The sequence below is a fragment of the Equus quagga genome, chromosome 3 (assembly GCF_021613505.1).
Source record: "Equus quagga isolate Etosha38 chromosome 3, UCLA_HA_Equagga_1.0, whole genome shotgun sequence".
NCBI classification, from domain to species: domain Eukaryota; kingdom Metazoa; phylum Chordata; class Mammalia; order Perissodactyla; family Equidae; genus Equus; species Equus quagga.
Genome location: NC_060269.1, coordinates 88,631,671 through 88,653,070, shown reverse-complemented (window position 1 = coordinate 88,653,070; position 21,400 = coordinate 88,631,671). Strand labels below are relative to the sequence as shown.

At 36.1% G+C, this 21,400-nt stretch overlaps 1 protein-coding gene across 7 annotated transcripts in view; it reads right to left on the bottom strand.

Moving 5' to 3' along the window:
- Window positions 1–21,400, bottom strand: part of WDFY3 (WD repeat and FYVE domain containing 3) — a 251,147-nt gene that overhangs the window by 94,655 nt on the left and 135,092 nt on the right. For 6 of the 7 annotated variants that reach the window (XM_046656544.1, XM_046656548.1, XM_046656546.1 and 3 more), the window contains 10 exons: window positions 19,984–20,067; window positions 15,534–15,711; window positions 14,511–14,725; window positions 12,186–12,298; window positions 9,662–9,893; window positions 8,120–8,220; window positions 7,751–7,969; window positions 3,924–4,105; window positions 1,959–2,190; window positions 470–630 (listed from right to left, as the gene is read on the bottom strand). In XM_046656544.1, the coding sequence (XP_046512500.1) occupies window positions 470–630; window positions 1,959–2,190; window positions 3,924–4,105; window positions 7,751–7,969; window positions 8,120–8,220; window positions 9,662–9,893; window positions 12,186–12,298; window positions 14,511–14,725; window positions 15,534–15,711; window positions 19,984–20,067 (1,717 nt within the window). The remainder of the gene's footprint in view (window positions 1–469; window positions 631–1,958; window positions 2,191–3,923; window positions 4,106–7,750; window positions 7,970–8,119; window positions 8,221–9,661; window positions 9,894–12,185; window positions 12,299–14,510; window positions 14,726–15,533; window positions 15,712–19,983; window positions 20,068–21,400) is intronic. The other variant, XM_046656549.1, reaches the window with a different exon arrangement.

The window sequence follows — 21,400 nt, the reverse complement described above, 5'->3', positions numbered from 1 at the left end:
CTTCTGCATAGTACTCTTCACCTTCTAACATACTCTATGATTAGGTTATTTCTTTAGTTATTACTGTGTGTCTCTTCCGGTAGAATGTAAGAACCATAACGGCAAGAATTTTCTCTGTATCCACTGCTGTGTCCTGAACAAAATGGTGCCCAGCACATAGTAGGTGATTCAGAAAAACTTATGGCCTTAAAAGTGGCAATTGTTTTCCAAAGTGTAATTTCTTAATTACCAATAAAAACATAAGAATATAAACCATGTACTTAAAAGGAAATTCTCGCTTTTCCAAATTAAGCTAAATACCTAAATATGTTATGGCTTAAATTCAAAGCCAAGCAAACCAAATATAAACAATATATGAAAGGCACTGTTTTTAGCAACCACTCACACTTGGGTGGTACCCATAATGCAACTCTGAAACATCTTTCCAGTGAGAATCAGCCACGGTTTGTGAGGAAACCATTCTGCTTACCTGCTTGGCAATGGCTTTGCTGTCCAACTTGTTGTACACTTTCCGGATTCTTGCCACTGTTAGAGAAGACACAGAGAGCGCAGAGAGGCCAAATGACACCTTTTCTTCTGGTACTAATGACACAGGAGATGGGATGACACCTTCGGATTTTGCATCTTTACCTTCAAAAGAAGAATAATCCTTTTCAAAATCATTAGTATTTCTCCTTAGCCTAACACAAAGTTTTTATTCTTACTATCATTTTTAAATGGGCAGACTTGATAGTCTTTTAAAGTGGAACAAGGGAGCTGAATTTAAAACTGTTTCATTTAATTTTCAGCTCTTCATTTGTCTTTAATTAGAAAACAGGGAAAATCATCTACTCATAGAACTTTACATTTCAAGTTTTGCTCATAAAACATGCTTAACATATAACATAATGTAAAGGAAAAGAATCTTAACTGTTATCACACAAATCACAAACACCTGCCCTAGAAACAAGAGCATGGGATTGAGTGGAATGTCCACAAGCTTTGCAGCACAAGGTCTCCTCTCCAACGAGGGCCCTCATATACGCCTCTCTCTATTCTTCTAGACAGGACAGCGGAGAAGCTCAGAACACAAGTTTTGGAGCTAGATGGCTTAAGTTTGAATCTCTGCTTTTTTACTGAAAACCTGTGTGACCTATACATCTCTGTGCCACAGTGTCGTCATCTGTAAAACGGGGATGATATGCAGAGTGCTGAACTCCCAGTGTTCTGAGGAGGTGAATAAATACAGGTGAAGGGTTCCGAACAGCCATGTCCTTCATGTGTATGAACTCATCTGGCACATATTAAGCACTCATTGTTAGCTATCATTAGATGCTGTCTAAATCAAGAACACGCGTGAAAGACAAATCACTTGTCCATGTACTTGTCCTAACTCTTCTGAGAACTTATGTACAATGAGAACAAGGGAATGAAGTTAACGTTTGGAAAGACGACTACAAAGGAATTGTAGCTTAATATCAGTTCCTTTGATTCTAAGTTCCTTTTAGGAAAAAGGATAACAAGAAGTGGACTGCAGAAATAAAGGGATGAGGAAAACAAATGTTACTTGATCTAATCTAAAGAATACATGTGTGTGTTTTCTGGACCCATTCTTCCTTCCTTTAACCAGAGAAGACACACTTTAAATTGCTTCATGTAATAGAAGAAATTATAGAAAGAGAAGGTTGAGGTTAGGCTCTTAGAGAGTATATACCTACATCCAGAGCAAAGAAGAGAAACTGGAAAATCAGTCATCAGGCATGAAGTCAAAAATCAGGAAAGTACAGTATGATCAGTGGAGGAGGGCATTTTGATTAGGAGTGGTCAATAGAATCATGCTGAAGAAAAGTAGAGGAGAAGGCCCCTTTTGTAGATAAACACAAAGTATAACATTCTATATACACATGCACGTATTCATGCATCTACACTGCAGGAGTTGAGTTTTATACAACTTTAAGAACAGAGAATAAGTTACTCACATGGCATACATACGGCCTGAAAACTTCCAACATAATTTGGTCCTAGTTCGTAAATGGTAGTCACATTTGAAGGAGGTAAAACTTCTTCCAGAAAATGTGTGGGTCCCAGGCGCCAAACCAATGAAGCAATTTGGCGTTGGGCAGGTGGAGTACCAATGTACGCATAGACTGTGCTAACCACTGGTGGGTTTACAGAACCTGAACCCCCCGGAGTACTGTGAACATAGTGAAGCTATAAAGTAAAGCAAATGTGTGAGATATGACCAAAAAACCCCACTTTCAACAGAAAAATAAGCACATTGTGTATATTTTCATTATCCTAAGGTCATACAACTTTACAAATGTACAAAAGCAGTTGGGCTGAGAAACATGAGGGCAGGCTGAGATTCTGGAACCTGATGTAGAGGTCAGAAATTTCTTCGACAACTCTCTACAGATAAACTATCTAATGCTAGAAAGGGCACAATCAAATACAGGGATCCTGTCACTGTTTGGTTGTTGTGCATATCAAATTAACGATTCTTCTATGAAATTTTTGGGTTGATATGAAAACAGAGCTTTCCAACTATGGAATTCAAGTAGTCTGGAAATTAGCTATATTACCTTCAATGTGAATCTGTTCAACATAATTACTCATGAACAGTCTTTTATAATGGGTAAAGTGCTATAAAAATATTAGAAAAATGAATAGTCTGTTGTTATATACTTTATACACATATTTTAATCTCAATGTAAAATACATTTTCAGATTTGAAATTACACTAGTGTTTACCGACAAGGTGCTTAAATTATCATTCGATTCATTTATAATAAATATATAATTAGAGTATAAGAGATAAGGAAATCAAGTTGCTTCTTGTGGTATAGGCAGCTTTCACTGCTTGATGGAATGAGGGACATTTCCACCGATTGTTTTGTTGTAACATTGTCCTTGCTTCAGATCACATCTATTATTCCACATACCAAAGAAGAGTTCCTGGTATGAATGTGAAGACCAAAACGTGACCTAAAGTTGGTTTCATGGGACTGACTTCTCACAGGCACAATGATGATAATGGGAATATATCAATAATAAATCTCCTACTCTCAATTCTAGAAGGTGAGGGCATTTTATCTTCAACAATACTAAAAATGACAAAGGAACAATCCACTACAGAACCTACTGGCCAATTTCAAATGCAATCATATATACAAAGAAAATAAATGACTGTCCCCAGAGTGCATTTTAGAGTTTATCATTGGGAAACACAATGCCACAGTAAAATATCATTGAGGAAGGAAATGTACTCAAAGAAGCTGCCAATTTCACTGCTTTTAAAACTTTAATTCACAGAAAAGGACAAACTTTCCTTTGTTGCTTCTTTCAAGTGATATTACTATAAAAATGGATACTATCTTTTAGAAGTTAAAGAATGTCAAGAGCTTGCCAGCTGAGTTCTGTAGAAAGTAACTAGCAGTATTTATCCTGATTCAAAAAAGGAAACTCTCCTGATTCCTTACTGGCTACTTCAACTCTCTTGCCTCTCTTCTGAATACCGCAGTATAGCTATCGAGGGTAATATTTACATACTCGTTTATTCAACAAACAATGATGGATCACCTACTATTATTATCAGGGACTGATTAGGGTGATCTGAAAACAAAGATGAATAACAACACTCCAGCTCTAAAGGAACATAGAATCCACTGGACTGTATACAATAACAATGAAGTGACAAAACCAGCACGGACATATTCATTAACTTCTTTAGTACCCTGTAACCTCTCCTTTCTATTCTCTAATAAAGGGATATGAATTAGCCAGCCGCATGACTCTAACAGATTGTTCAAATGGGTACTGAACGTCGATTTAAAATTAAGACAGCAATTCGAAAAATACCCCTGTAAACACACATACACACAAACACACCCACCCCTAAACTATCTTGTAAAGCAGGTTGAGATTTACAAGCACAGCATGCTTACCTTCACAGTGTTAACAAGTTGTCCATCAATATAAAGGGCTGCAGTACTGTTTTTCAGCATGCCTTTGCTCATCACCAGAACCAGATGATGCCACTGTCCCTCAACTATAAGCTCTCCACATCGAAAGCGAGCACAGCACGGGAGAATCTCATAAAAAGAAGATTCTTCACTAAAATCATCAACTAAAATAAAGAGGGGAAAGAAATAAAAAACTCAACATCATCCTCAGTCTAACAATTACTTTTATCTAGATCTTGACTTTATGTTAAAAGAATATGATGATGATGATATAAATGAAAATATCCTATTCATTCAATAACCTCATCTATTGTTGCTTGTGCCATGGAGCCGATTCCAACTCCTAGCGACCCTGTGTACAGCAGAGTGGAACCCTGCCCGGTCTTTCTGCACCATCCTCTCACCTTCTGGCACTGTATCAGACACTGCTCTCCTATTCTTCACAAGGTTTTCATGACCAATTTTTTTGGAAGTGGGTGGTCAGGTCCTTCTTCCTAGGCTGTCTAGTCTGGAAGTTCTGCTGAAACCTGTCCACCATGGGTGACACTGCTGCTATTTGAAATACTAGTGGCACAGCTTTCAGCATCAAAGCAACATGCAGTGACCACAGTATGACAACTGACAGATGGGTGGCGTGGTTCCCTAGCCAGGAAGTGAACCCAGGCTGTGGCAGTGAGAGCACCAAATCTTAACCACTAGACCACAGGGGTTGGCCAACTTTACCTGCAGTAAGAAGTAAAAGCTGGGATATATTCTGCTTTCTTCTGCTCAAGATACATAGAGTTACAATCAAATAAAGTTATAATAGCTAATAAAATAAAAAATAAAATAAAGTTACAATAGACAACAAAAAGAGACTAGTTGATTATTACCTGTCATGGTGTGTTACAAAAGGTCTTTTTAAATTTTAGTTCAACAAGCATTTGATTACAGCATTGGTTAGAAAAAGAATCAAGAAAACTAAAAATTTTATTCTTACTATATGCTCTGTTTAATGATATAAGCAGGCAACTATCTGTTCTTAGGTTGTGGTTGTACTAGCCTGACCCTTGCCTGACAATAGCTGGTAGTAAGGAGGTGATGTATGGAGTGGAAAGGTATTTGTAGACCTCAGTTTCCTGCTTCACCAGACAGCTCTGGTGATGACCACATTCTGCAATCACTTCCTGACTCAAGTCTGGTTTCTCTCTGCTACCCAGTACGTTGCCAGATTGTGCCAGGAGACAATGAGTTAATATTAATTTAATCTTACTGTTAAGCTAATTAAAAATTAATCTACCTTTTCTAAGTATTCAAAAGAAGGAATGGACAGCAGCAGAAATCCAGATGTTAAAAACTCATTCCTCCTCCCAAAAAATTTTAAAAAGAGCTATCTGTAACCGTGTAACTTTAAGGAGACCTACCATTTTTCAGTATAAGCAAATAGGAGTAAATATACTCAAAGTTAAATGTTTAAGTTATATGAAGAAAGAACTATTAAAAAGCATTAATTTCTATTTTTGGGATCTTAAAATATCTGCATATACTGAAATGCCAAGATTATATTTTAAAATGACAATTCAGAATATATACCTAGTGATGAGTTAAGACTACGACGAGGCAGAATCTTATCCACAGGGGACCTAACACAGGTTCAGAATTGAATTAACTAGGTGAAAAGCATGGTCAGACAGCTTTGAAAGGCCTGGTTTTATAAACCAAAAGATGCGAAATAAAAAGATACGGGCGAAACCAGAAACTCTTCCCTGGTTAACAGACTGAATCTTCTCGAGGACTGCAAAGCATTATTACTTATGAAAGTTTCTGAGAGTTCCACATTCTGACTCAGGCTTAAACTAAGACATATCCAGCTTTCAGTGGTATGTAGGGTATCTTGGTAAGTTAACCGGTTTCTGACAACTCTTGTTTACCTAGACATCTTAATGGGCTACAGCAGTTCAGAGGATGGATCCTTGTAGTAGTAACACCATATATATTACTAATGTATACGTTACTATAATTTCTGATATATGGACTATAGCAGGCTTGCAAATTACACTTAGTGAAAATGATACAGAGTTAGAAACCATTTCCCTAGCTTACCGAAGTATCCTTGGATCTACTCCTTAACTCTTCCATTAATTCTATCCTCTTTCTAAATTCCCCATTATTATTCACTTTCTCATTGTTTCTGTTTCAAGCCATCCTTATTTCTTTTCCTTTATTCTTCTTTCTTCTCATTCATTCATTTATATTTTTAAATAATATTTGTGGGCCTAACATGTACGAGGCACTGTTTTAGGTGGCAGGGCTGCTTGGAAAACAAAGATAATAATGTGTGTGGGAGCTTACAGTTCCAGTAGGGTAGACAGACAAAAATAAAATAAAGAATTAAAATCTATGAAGTCTAGATACGTGATAAAGAATATTAAACAAAGGCTATGATGGTAGGCACACAGAGGAAGGGAAGATTCAAGAAATATTAAGGAGGCGTAATACAGTAAGGTTCAGTGGAAGGGATGGCATTTTCAAGGTTGACCTGAGGTTTCTAGCTGGGTTCAGTGTCAGTGGGGGTGTCATTTACCAAGATGGGAAAACAGCAGGAGATGGAGGTTTTATAAAGAAGAAACATTACAGTCTGAGTTGTTTACACGAAGACTATTCATATGAAGATGTCTAATATGCAGTTGAAAATATGAGGACAAAGCCCGGAACACAGACAAATATGAAAATTTTAATTTCAGAGTCCTTGGGATAAAAAGACCTAAAGCTTACAAAAATGGATGATTTTTTTCTCACAAAGAGCAGGGTGAGTACAAAGACTAAAGACGAAACCTTGGAGAATATGAATTTTAAGGGGAAGAAGGAAAAGAATGCTGTTGAAGGAAATTGCAAAAGAGAGGTCAGAGAAATAGTGAAAAAACAAGAGAGTGGGTATCCCAAATTGCAAGACTGGAGATGGTTTTAATTAGGAAGAAAATATCAACAGGATCAAACACCACAAAAGGGTCAAATAAAGTGTCCTAAGGAGAATTTTAAGGCAGTTACTATACTGATGCCTAACTCGGTGCTAGTCATGATGAAGAAGACTAAGTAAGACAAGAAGCCTTACAATCTAATTGAAGAGCTAACATTGATATTCAATTAATATTTGAATACTAACTACATGTGAAGCAATATGTGGTATTATTTTATTTAGTTACTTAGAAGATGATAAAAAGGAGGTGTAGCTATATACAAATGCTTATATTCAGAGCAAAGAAAATTCAGTAGATATTTTATGTTATTTACATCATTTAGGTAGATCTTCACAAATGCCTTGAGTTTAAAGTTCTCCTGCACAGCAAAGTCATGTTATAGCATGTTGGAGGGAATTGTGGAAATAGGATTATTAAATGGTATGCATTAAGTCTTGAAGGTAAGCAACGGATAAAGTAATTAAAATGTTATTGTGTCTAGCACAGAGTGGCACATATGGTAGGCAGGTGCTCAATGAATATTCATTAGTTAAGCAGAATTCACAACCAATGAAAATCCTTACCATAATATATCAAACAAGCAACCTGTTTCCTAGCAAAAGCTGTTATTTCTTGGCAAGTAGAGATTAATCCTTATTTTAGGAACTCTCTCCACTCTTGTCTATCTAAGTCTTCTTTGAAAGTTCCTTAAAATTCACTGGTAAACAACATTCAAGATTTCACATAACCTGTTCTATTCTATACTAATTTAAATTGGAAAATAATTACCAGCTGGACCTTAAAAATGAATATGAAAATAACGTTTAATATTTTTACTAATGACAAGAAGCAGAAAGAAAGACAGATCCTGACCATAGTTCTGGAGCAGCTCCTCTTTGGTGGAGACAATCAGGGATCGGTCTTTTGCTGACAGAACGACGGCAAGGCACACGTAATGCTGCTCCGAAGAATTTGCTCGGCGCACAACAGTTAGCAGTCTGACAGGGTGGTTATTTGGAGGGGAACTAAAATGTTCAATACAAAACCAGCTGGAGTAGCTTAAGCCAGACGGAGGAGGGAACAATCTTTCACCTAAAGTAAAAATAGAAAAATAACAATGAAAAAGTTCGTGTTGACTCACATTTACATTAATAAAAGAAGCCAGAAAAAAAAAAAGCAATAAACTCTAAATATAATCGACTGAGAAAAAGAATCTCATAGGCAAAGAAAAGTAGTATTTACCAGAACCAATGCCACTGACCACAGCCCCATCAGTAAGACATGTTGTGACGGCATTGTTTGTAGGGGCGTTATGAGGGGCCAAGCTGGGCAGGAACAGGCAGCTGTGAGAGAAAAGACAAGGCAGATATCAGAGCTCAACTGTTCTCATAAGCACTGTGCACTTACCATGTTGAAATCAATTGCCATTATTTAAAGGTTACTAGAGATGAAAGATCACAGAATAAATCTAGATGCCTGACAAACTCCTTCCCTTCTTTTAATTATGTAAGACTATCAAAAGACATACAAAATTTCTAACAGCATGATTTTAATTTAAACTTTTAAAAATCAAAGTATAATTTGCATATGGTAAAATGCACCAGTGTATAACCCTGTTGAATACATTGGGACAATTTCTGTTCCAGATTTTTTCTGTTCTGTTTCTGCAGAAAAATTTCCTTGTGCTCCTTTCCAGGGAGTCACTCTCCTCTGTTGCCACTGTTGCGATTAGTTTTGCCTATGCTCAAATATGTCTTAATCCACTGTTTGATAAGAACCTATGACAACGTTCTTAAAATACAATTTACAGTTTTACCTATTTATTATTTTAATTTTTCCTTTTTCTTCCAAAGCCCCCCAGGACATACTTGTGTATTTTTAGTTGTGGGTCCTTCTAGTTGTGGCATGTGGGAGGCCGCCCCAGCATGGCCTGATGAGCGGTGCCATGTCCGCGCCCAGGATCCAAACCGGCGAAACCCTGGGCCACTGAAGTGGAGTGTGCGAACTTAACCACTCAGCCATGGGGCCAGCCCCACAATTTATAGTTTTAGATCAACGTATAAGAATCCCACAAACAACTAGTATAGACAAAGATCTATTCTATTAGCATTTGTGTCCATTTTGAAGCTGATGGACTTTATAAACTCTTCTATAATCTCTATAGATTCTTTATTGTTGCTTCTGCTGCTACAGCCTATTCTGCCACTTAAAAGTGTTTCCTCATTTCATATGTCAGTCACTGAATATTTATAATGTATAAGATACTTAACCTAGGTAATTTAAGGGAATGAATGATGATAAAACCCAAAGAGCTTTTAATCTAATTTTAATTTGCATATCAGCTATAAACTTATTGTACTAAATTAGAGGTTGGCAAATATTTTCTGGAGAGGGCCAGACCACACATACCTTATGCTTTGTAGACCACACAGTCTTTATCACAACTACTCAACTGTGTCACTCTAGCACGAAAGCAGCCATAGATAATACACACATAAATGAGAGTGGCTGTGTTACAATAAAACTTTATTTACAAAAAAAGGACCGTGGGCCTTAGACTGCTGACTCCTATACCATATCAATTTATTCAGTATAATAAATAATTTAAAATAATTAAATCTAAAAATCTTAAAATAACATGTTCAAAGAACTCAACCATCTGAAAATAGACAATATACAGCATATTTTAATCAAGTAGATTTAAAACCAAAGATCTATTTGTCAGAGGCAAGTATGAGGCATAAAATAATACCATAAGGCATGGCTACCTTGCAAATTCCTTACCCAAACCCTTCTAGGGATGTGTCAAATTCAACAAAAGCTGGAGTAACTGATGACCCATGAAGTCGGATGTCATGTGGGGTTGTCATGGAGACCAGACACTTCACCCTGGTTAGGGGCACAGTACTTCCTTCTGCAGATTTCACCAGGCTCTTGCTTATCCGGTAATGGTTATCTTCATGTAAGCTGAAAACATTATCAGAACCCAGACCTTCCAGAGATGTGACCATACTACCTGTAAATGAAAGAAAACCTCTTGGCAAAAATATGTGGGTTTCTATAATAATGACTTTACAAGGCTGATTTATTTTTAAATACCACTCTTCCATTTTAATATACAATAACTATTTTTAAACACCAAAGCTATTATCCATTTTTAATGTACTTTATGTTCATTTTAAAACTTAAATAGCATGTGTTTCTTTTTTTACTTATTATTAAAGTAATAAACACATTGCAGAAATGTTGGAAACTACAAAGTATAAACAAGAATAAAAATCACCAATAACCACCATCCAAGTCACTGTTACAGTGCAATTTAGTTCTAAATTACAGTTAGTGATGCTTATAAAAACCAGATGACACTTTTATTTCACAAAATTATTTCTCTTTGAGAAGAAAGAAATATATTCTAGAAGTGTTATAATGGAAAGAAACAGGTCATCTTTCTCACACACACAAAAAAATAAGAGATAAATAGCAGAAACTTGTGTCTCCCATTTTCTCATTTTTAATTCTTCCCTTACAACTATTAAAATTAAATAGTGATCACAGAAGTACTTTAACTAAAAAATTTCTATATGCGTGTAAATAATAAGTCAAGAATGAAAAGACAAATATTAATCAAACTGCTCTATTTTTCAGGAATACGTTACAAATGTAATGGAGAAAATATTCCCTCTCAAGATACTACATGAACGTAACTGTTTCCCTCTTACATGTGCTAAATATTGAGGTAACCAAAAAATATTTCAATATTCTCTTAGAAAAAGGAACTGTTTTTGTTTCTACTCTTTGCAAAGGAAATCACAACTCAATTCTAAAGAACTGTGTAAAGTACAAAACAACAATAACAAATATATACTTATCTATCTAGGGGATGCATATTCATTGATAGGAAAAACTGCAATACTTTCTGTTTTCCGATGAAACTGTGTTGGACATCAAAAGATGTTCAAGTTTCCAAACACAGTATTCGCTAAGCACTGATGATAATTTATAGGCAGAAAAATTAAGATTGAAATAATGGTTGAAGGTTATTTATTCTTTCTGATTCTCACCTGAAAAAACAAAGGGTTGAACTGAACGATCACTACGGCCTTTCAGAGCAGCCATTCCACTTTTCTAAGTTTTATTTCCTTCCTGCTTCACTAGTAATAGTCACTTCAATCCATCAAAACAAATGCCTTATCTCTATGGCTAACAATGACATAAAGTGAGTTGTAAAGGCAAAAAACAAACAAAACTACTGAATTAACATTGGGAGGAAATCCAGTGCGACGAGCTCTCTCCTGAGAACACTCTCCCCCCAGCTCTTGAGGGGATGGAATCTGTTGCCTCTCCCTAGTCCTCGCCAGACTGGTTGGCAGTGCCCACGTTCGGCTACAGCGCATCATCATTCCATCAGTCTAATGTACAAACTCCTCCTCCTTGAAGGCTCCTCATCAGCATTACTATCACACACTTCACTAGGAAATCTCCCATCTGTATTGTTGGAATTTCATTCTCAGTCCTCTCTGCACTAATTCTGCCAACGGACTGGGGGATGTCAAGGTTCACATGAACAACCCATCTAACACCTCACTTCTAGTTCTACAAGCACCTTTCCTCCAATGAGCTTCAGCTCTATGTCACTCCAGAGCCACTCTCTGGGCCTGGACCTTTTCTTTGCTTGTTTCACTGCTCCAATTTTGATTGCCTTTATCCCACTCCATTCTTCCAGTTCTCTCATTCCTTTTCTCTCACTACATTTGCTTTTTGGCCTAATTATTGTTCTCCAGTCCAGTGACCTATCCCTTTTCTCCTAGCCTATCACTAGCTGCTTGGGCTTCACTTCTTTCTCTAAGCAGCCTATACTCCTTGGTCTATCTCTTCAACTACTTTGATCAGTACTTTTAATTTCCTATCCTCCATGTCCTCCAGCAGCAGCTGTCCTACAAACCCACGGCCTGTTAGTAATCCAATCAACCACTCTTCAGCCCAGGCAGCAAAGGCTACTAGAGAAAGGCAAAGAAATTATGGCTCCTCTGAGAAAGAGGTAGTCCGTCTTCCAAGCCAAGGGTTATTCTGCACAATACTCTCATCTCTTTTGGATCTTGCTCACATCAGTGATTCCTTCTCCATCTCCAACTGTTCCCTTCTTCAGTCAGTCAACCAGACGTGTTTCTTCATTTAAACAACAAACAACAAGAATAAAACTTACTCCTGCCTTTCTTTCACAGTCAAACTTCTTGAAATAATATTCATCCCCTACATGATTTTCATTTATAAAATAAACCAAAAAAGATAACTTCAAAGGTCAACTTACTTGTCATCTCTGGCTCATAACTCAGTGAACTTGGTTTGTGGACCCGATACTGTTTTAGCAGTTTTTTGTCCCAGGCACCACAATTCAATGGACTTGCCAAACGCAAAAACTCCCTAAAGAAGAAAAAAGTAGAGTTATTCCTTATATAATTCATAAGCCAAACACACAAATAACGGGCTTTATTGAGTTAAAACAGACTGGTTAAAATACAAAAGACATCCAAACAGTTATTATAAACAATATACAATGTTAACTTTACATTTTAATCACCAAGCACTGAGAAGAGCACAGAATATTGTGAAGGGCTAGAAAACGATATCTGGGAGCATGTTCTCCCAGAATGAATGCACAGAAATACATTGAATTGTCTAGGAGTTACAGTACCAGGAGTCCTTCATTCTAGTCATTTATGGCATCAGGTAAAAGGGGAAAAAAAAAGAACAGAATACTTCTATATCAGAAAAAAAATTTTTTAAGTCAGGTACCCTTTGCCATTTTTTCATGCAGAATGCGATATGCAATTAGTTTAGAACTAACGGCTTAGCGGCAGCAAGGTATCTGTACCACCATGTGACCTTTTCTTCTGAGAACTCATTCATTGTGAAAACTGAGCATTTCCATTGCTTACTCTCTTCATCTAACCAGGCAGTATAAGTTACTTAGTAAAATACTAGTATTAGGTATGAGACTGTCTAGTTTTAATGTATATTACCAAAAAGGATCAGGAGAAAATCTCAATGCTATTTTCAATATTTTAAGTCTCTGAATATATCTACAAGATGATGGATGAAGTGAGTAGACAGTATGTCTTATTCATCTTGATATTATCAGGGCCTGGCATGCTGCCTAGGACAACAGTGTTTACCAAATGTTTACCACATGGGTTTTTCTTATCCATCATTAGTTTGGAATTAGTTAAAAAATACAAATTACAACTAAAGTTCAACAATTTTTAAGAAAGTTCCCAGAAATTTTCAGAAAAAGGGGTACTCTAACAGCAGAAAAAGATTATTTATAAAGAGAGCTGCTTATATTCTGGAAGTGACAAAATACATGAGTGTATTTTTGTAAGGAAGGACAAGATGATTTACATATTAAATCTGTTTGGTAAGGCAATTTCAAGGAAAATATCTTTTAAAATGGTTCATCCCCAAAACACAGATCATTATTTCTCTTGCATTAAAAAGGTCATTTATGGGGCCAACCTGGTGGCATAGCGGTTAAGTTTATGTGCTGTGCTTCAGTGGCCTGGGGTTTGTGGGTTCAAATCCTGGGCACAGACATACACACCATGCTGTGGAGGTGTCCCACATACAAAATAGAGGAAGACTGGCATGATGTTAGCTCAAGGACAATCTTCCTCAAGCAAAAAGAGGAAGACTGGCAACAGATCAACACATGTTAGCTCAAGGCCAATCTGACTCCCCCAAAAAACAAAAATAAAAATAAAAAGGCCTTTAAATATGCATGTATTTTTTGAATGGTTAAACTGTTGAAGGTATGCCCATACCATGGAATATAACTCAGTAATAAAAAGAAACCTACTATCAGTACATAACAATTTGGATGCATCTCAAAGGCATTATGATAAGTGAAAAAAGTTAACCTCAGAAGGTCACAAATTGTATGATTTCATATCTATAACAACAAAATTATCAGTGACAAAATTACGGAAATGGACAACAGATTAGTGGTTTCCAGGGTTTAGGGATGTGAAGGTTAGGGGTTAGGGGAGTGGGTGCCACAATAAAGGGGTAGCACTAGGGAGATCTTTTTGATAGCTTGATTGTGTGGTGGTTACATAAATCTACATGTGATAAATAACAGGGAACTACAGTGTACATGGATACATTGTATCAATGTCAGTTTCTTGGTTCTGATGTTGTACTATTGTTACATAAGATGTAATCATGGAGGAAACTGGGTGAAGAGGACACAGAACCTCTCTGATCTTTACAACTTTCTCTGAATCTACAAAAAAAGTATTTCTTACAAGAGTTCTTACATATAAAAAGCTCTTAAATACAAAGCAGATGCAAGTCACATAAATGTAACATGACTATTTTTGAAGGAAAGTGAGAGTTTGCTAGATTCAAGTGGAAGAAATAACCAATGGACAGAAACATCCTTTGTTTACTAATAACGAGATTTATCTGTTTATAAGTCCTATATTTTGAGCATTTTGTCAACTTTTGTTGTGTTTTGGTTTTTCCCACAGATAACTGAATATATGCCTACTAAAACGAGAACTCTTAATAGAAAGACTTTAGGAACTGCCACTACTAACTGTGGCCCATTTGAATGCGAAAAAGAGAATGCACTGACCTCAGCACCATGGGCTCCAGGGCCTGCGAGGCTAATCGTTCAAACATGCGCTGGAGGGGCGGGTGCAGCGAGTGGTCCTCGTCAGCCAGCGCAGCACTGCAGCGCTGCAGCAATCGTGCATGAAGACCAGCTTCACACATGACCTGTTGGTTTCTTTCTGTATGCACCAGGGATTGTAAAATATTTGCCACGGCAAGTTGAAGGTCCAAAGCATGCTACAGTTAACAAAGAAATCCATGCCACAGGGCATTCTTACTAAGACAGGTGATAGCTCTCTCCACATGAAGCACAGCTTTTAATATGAGGTCTCTATATGCTGCAAATTACACTCATGAATTAAGTAGTTGACTTAGAGTGGTAACTCAAGACCAGGGCTAGGCAAACATTCCCTATCCTCATTTTGCAAGAAGCATACCCAGCTGGACTCTATTCTCTTCTACATCTTATATATTACTTGACTGTATAACTAATAGTATTTTTATTTTTATGGAAATAGTGGATGGAAAGCCTTTTTCATGTGGGTAAATCACCAGTTTAAAGGAATGCCTATTGTTTACATTTGTGACACTTTAGGACTTAGAGGCCATACAACATTTTAACAAAATTAGTCACCCAAACTCCAGTTCACCCAAACACTTGAGTGCTACAAGTCAAAACAGACAAATAACCTCAGAGTGGTATCTTCAGTCATTTTTCTTTCTGTACTATTTTCTTTCTGTACTAACAATTTCCACTGCTGAGCAGGATTTATAAGGACAAACAGAATTAATTTCAGCACCAGAAGTAACTGTCCTGGTTGCATTTGTAACAAATGAATTGTACTCTAAAACGTATCTACCTACCATTCATTAAGAAAGTTAAGATTTAATAGAGAAATCCTATTTTTCCTTTACCTATTGTAGCACATGATATGGAATGCTTCCACACCACTTTCTTTCTTGGCCCCACTCCCTTGCTCATGCAGTCACACTCACGCCCTTTCACTCGTTAAAAATGGGAAGGAACCAACATCTCCAAGCTTACTTCTGGCTGTGTCATGGACCCAACAGAGGCTAGCAGGTCCAGCATAGCGAGCATGGCTCCAGGGTGGATGACAACGGCATCAGAACTCTGGAGCGATGAAGCTGCCACATGTAGTTTCAGGTCAGCAACATTCTTAGGAGGGCAAATGGGGGGAGTTGAAACAGCATGATATGCATGCCTATAAAAAAGAGAGAAGGGTAATTTGGTATTTAATTCCAAGCACATTCCATGTTCATTTTCTTGATCTTTTGTTATCTTTATCCACTGATGAGCAAAAGCCTTGTAATTCACGGATGGGTTACAAAGCACCTTAAAGTTAGGATATTAAAAAAGCAATATATCATCAATTCTTAATAAGTCACATATAGACAATTTAACTAACAATTCTTCTAGGCTTTTATTTCTCTTTACCATTTACTGTTTGGACTGTTTCATTAAACAATGGCACCTGTACCAGAAGATGTAAACAAGTGAAATCATACTGATTCAAAGCTCTAGGAAAGGAGACAGTTCTGAAAATAAGTGATGAGAGAGCAAGTTAAATTCAATCCCTTGATGAGATTTTCTTTTGAAATTACCTATGTGTTTTTAACCTTTCCTTAAACCATGGGTAACATAACAAGAACTAATGAGATCAAAGTGGCCTCCTCTATAACTGAGTCAACTGAGGCCGGGTTGGCTCAGAAGCTTGGCTACCTAAGCATAAATATATGAAGCATCAAGGGAGTTTTCCTTCAGTTTATTTGGAACGACATTCACCTTTTGCCTTGTCCCCCTTACCACTGAAAATATTCATCACATTTTTTAAGAACTTAGACGGCATATTTTATGGAACAAGCTTCTATGAAGTAGAAACAGCCATGTCCTAAATATATAACATTTCTTCTCATCAATGATCTCCACTTTCTATTTCATACTATTCTACTTCTACCTTTCATGAATTTTGCACATTTTGTATCTTGGCACTAGGAAACACACGCTCGTGGCTTTGGCCTAGGGGAGCTCTTTGTTCAGTGAATCCGTTTCAGCGTCCTGTTGTCTAACGCTGAGCTCTGACACCGGGAGCAGTGCAGGTTCAGCTTTGACACAAGAGCAGCTTGGGAAACACATGCTTGAAGTCAGCGATTTAGTAGCAAAGAATGGGCACTGCCATGTTTTTTTTTTTTTTTTTTTAAAGTACTATTCTCTTTTTAACAGAGATTCTAGAAAGTATTCAGCTTCACTTATAAAAAAGCACATGGCTCTGTTAGTTTAATTAAAGTCAGCATATCCTCCACCCACGCGTGTTTCCACTCCGTTTTTTTGTTGTGTTTGCTCAGAAAGATTTAATTTCTAAACTTACTAAGCAAGATTTCTAAGTGCTTATTACCAATGGGTTCCCTCCTCCTAAGCTGCTCCCTTTATTCTTTAAAATATTTTAATCCATCTAGGAAAAAATATTATAATACCTCTAATAGTGTAACAGGAATTTAAAACCATTCAATTAAGAAATTTTATTAAAACTGTTTTTATTACATGCAAAAAAATAACTGAGATTTGAGAAAAACATAGATTCTAATTGCATATTTTAGTTAAAGGCCTTTCAAAATTATTTCTGAGTTGCCAAATTTATTATAGATTTGAACTTAAACTATGGATATACCCAGGAAGAAACCTTTATGTCTTTGTAAACCAAACTCTTTACTAATATATAACTGTTAGAGTAGCAAACTTTTTCATCTTATGCAAGAAAACAATATTCTGATACAGGAATTGCATTTATTCTACTCAAACTAGAAAAAGATTGCAACGTTGCAGAAATCTAAAACATGGTATTTATTAACTAAAATTAGGTCTATTTTCACAGGCATTATATAACGTTAATTCTTACTTACTAAGTCACTTAAAGTATCACCACAGCTATTACCACTTTTTAAATTTAGAGAGTATGGCAAGCTTATTAAATGGATAATTTTCAAGCAAGAACTAACCATTTGCAAAGACAGGATAAAATGACATTTCAAAATTTACTTAATTTTTATGTTGCAGTTACTTTTAAAACTTACAGAAATTGGTACTTAATATTTCAATCTAAATTCTCATATATATTTAAGACTCTTCTATCTCTCTTGGGAATATATACTTAAATATTTAAATTTTGAATTTGCTTTGCTTTAATTTCCATCAAGTGTGTACAGGCACTAAGTAATTGATACCATGTTTGAACGATAACTAGTACTCGCCACCTTTTCCTCCATTGCAGATACACCCTGGAGTCCCTGGGTTATTTTTCTGTATTTTGTTTTCACTTTCTGTAAATCTGACTGAATACTGTTCAGCTACAATCCTGTTCCATTATTCTTTCTGAATAATGAATAATAATTAAAAAGGTTATGCGTTTTGGTTTCCCAAATATGAGGTGTCCTACTTCTTTGTGCCCCCAATTCCTAAAATAATTAGAGAAGAATCTCCAGGATTTTACATGCCAGACAAGTAGCACAAGCTCAAACTTCCTTAGCACGGAATACTCCACAAGCCGTAGAATCTAATACAACGTTGGTTTCTCCTTTTGCCAAGAAAACAACCATGTTTTGCCACAAGAAAAAGATGCCCATGAGCTGATGTAATTTGTTGAGAAGTCTAGAAATTAGTCTAATTTCAAAGTTACCATATTTGTGAAATAAAAACATTGTTTTCTTAGTAGCTTATGATTCTTATCACTGAGCAAAATGTATGTAAACTGACCAGAATGGCAACCTGAAAATGTCAACAGTGATCTTATTATCAGCAGGAACAGTGACAGGAGCTTCCTTGGGGTAACATCAACCTGTAAGGCCGATTAGAATTCCTGTGGATAAGACTCATTCAACCAGGACTGCTGATCCGTGACAGTTTCCCCTAAAGTCACAGACGTGGCATCCTGACATGGGGCCATGTTGCCAATGACGACAAAATGTTTGACTCTAAGTTAAATAACTCTATGATATGGAATAAAATGCTGTTCTCCCTTTGTCAAATTACCATTTAAATAAATAGTAAGTTCTGACGGATTTTTTTAAATGTGTTCCTTTAATCTGTAAATTTCTGTGGAAAGTATTATGTGGTTTTTGATTAATATTTAAAGAGAATTAAATGTTTTAAGACAGCAATTTATAAGTCTTTATCACTTATGGTAGAATCATAAAATACAATTTTTTAATAATTAAAACTATTTAGTAATTGAAAGTATTTTTCCAACATCCTCTAGTTCTGTGGGATAGTGAGCACACAGGAATCTTCAAACACAAAGAACACCTTTTACCTAATTCATTTTAGCAGCAGAAAAATACACTAGGTCAACTCAACTTGATTTTTGAATTAAAAACTTCTGCTCTTAAAAAAATTAAAAAGAAATAGTAGCTTTAAAATACAAATATACTGAACAACGCTAGGTTCATTTAAGACTATTCTGAACTAGGCCATGATTTACTGGAAGAAAATGAGCTGTAAGCCCCACAGTAAATTTAAGAGAAAAAGGAAAATATTAAGTCTTTCCATACACCTAATGGATATTACGATTGAAATATACTGAAATACAGGATTTGTAACAAACACTTTTGATGCAATAACTCCAGCTATATCCAAGTTTCAAAATCTGAACAAGAGAAATAAAATTGAATAACAACATAGCAGAAGCTCAAGATTCATTTTTAAAAGGCCTCAATGGAAGAATATTACATGACGTAAGCACTTGTACTTGGTTATGAGGAAAACAGGGGAAGGAAGAGTATTAGGTGCCAACTGCACAGACTAGGATCATTTTAAGTACAGGTTGCAAATGGAATCTTAAATGGATCTTAATTGTACTCTTCTCAATCAACTACAGGTTCTTTATATTCCTAAGCTTTAAATTCAAGGTCGACTAGATCAGCTTAAAAAGAAATTTACACAGAACTGATGAAAGCAAGAGCTGGGTTAGGTTTTTATTTACTTTTTCAAAGCTTAGCTGTGACAGATCTCCATAAGAGCATCACATTTCAACTGGTTGAACCTGACTGAGAAAACACGTTTCCTTGCCAGTGCTGCAATGGTCATTCTGGACTAACAGCAAAGACCAAAGAATGCTTCCAAGCACATTTGAAGTAAAAAGAAAAAGCAGAAAAGTACTCTCCTTAAAGATACACTAAGCCTCCATTCCCAAATTGATTTTCAAAAGATATGCCTGCTCTAAAAGCAAAACGCATATTTTAATCTAAGTCATAGAGTTCAATGACAAAACTCCACATGTGCTTTACGTCTTCATAGTATCAACACATTTACTCTCATAAAAATACTCAAGAGTAGTTGACAACTTTAAAACCCACAAAAAAATCAAATAGAAAGTCAAAAAAAATGTGAAGTTACAAAGCACAATCATCATATTAACATTTAATTAAACACAGAAGGAAAAAACCACACAAATGCAGATTGACTTCTGTTATAAGATCAGTACCTTTTCCTGGACAAAGCTGGTGTACCCCAAGGAGAGGGGAGAGAAGACTCACTTGTCAGGCAAGGAGGAATCTGCTCTGCACGACTACAGACAACAAAACAGACAGGGTGGTTTAGAGAGGTTAGAAGAGAACACCAGGTTGGCAGCTGGTTAGTTTCACAAGAAATACCAGTAAAAGCCTAATAAGGAATATCCTCCATACTCAGTAGGAACAAGGAACAAGACTGCAACACATGCACTGAGGGAGACAGAAAAGCATGCTTAAGGCAGATGCTTATCCATTAATGTTGACATTTAACACATTTGTTAAACAGAATCCTGTAAACCCTGTTTCTGACAAAGCAAACTAAAAATAAGGTATATTAACTAGGATAAGCAGGAAACAAAGGAAAAAAGGTTGAATCTGAATACAAATTTCAAATTTAAACAGCTTATTCCTAGAACACTACACTATCCCATGTTTCCTGTAAGTTAACAATATATATGCATTTTTATTTTCAAGACAGGAAAAATGGAAAACAATTTTTCTCACATTACCAGGATTTTCTTATCTAAATATTAAGGCCAAAGAAATATTAAGAAGCAAGAAAATATCTCAGTAGATATTTCACAGCACAGGAAATAAAGCCTATTAGAAGCTCTTTCCAATAGAGTTACTTGCTTTATTTATGAGGGCATTAGAGAAACAATCATTTATTTTATGAAATAAAACTATGCTAACTATTAAAAGTGATAATGCTTGGGACAAGTTAGCAGCATGATTATTCTTACATTATTTTCAAAGTGAGAACTTAATTGAAACACAGTTTAAGAACTGAAAATAAGTGATTTAGGTAAAGTGGCACTCCCACAATCTCCCTGAGAACCCTGGATTTCCCTCATCATAGATTTTATCATGATCTATTGTAACTGTTTGTTTATGTGCCTGCACTTAAGCTAAAGGATGGCCAGAACCAAGGTAGTCTTGTGCTGAGCTGAACCCTCAATGCCCAGCACGAGGAAGGGAATGAAGCAGGCGTTCGCTAAGTACTTGCTCAGTGAAGGAATGAGTAAACAAGTCTGATGGACTCTTGAACTACTGAGGTCTCCTAGGGAGCTATATCATTTTTCAAAGATTATGAAAATTTAAGAATGATTATGAATGCTGTGAATATATCATCTGTCTGGAAATACATATAATCATAAGAATGTTCTCCTACTGATAACTAATATCAATAAGTCCGGATCACCTAATATAGTTGAGAGTAAAGAGGAAAAGACAACAGTAAACATCACCATTAAAGTAAATTTCACAGAAACTGTTCCATTAAGTACTTTGAGAGCTAACTGGCCCGGGATTTATAAAAAAGACACAGAGGTCTACGTTGAAAAACTTAACATCAGAGCAATAGTAATATTCACAAATAAAGTGACAGAC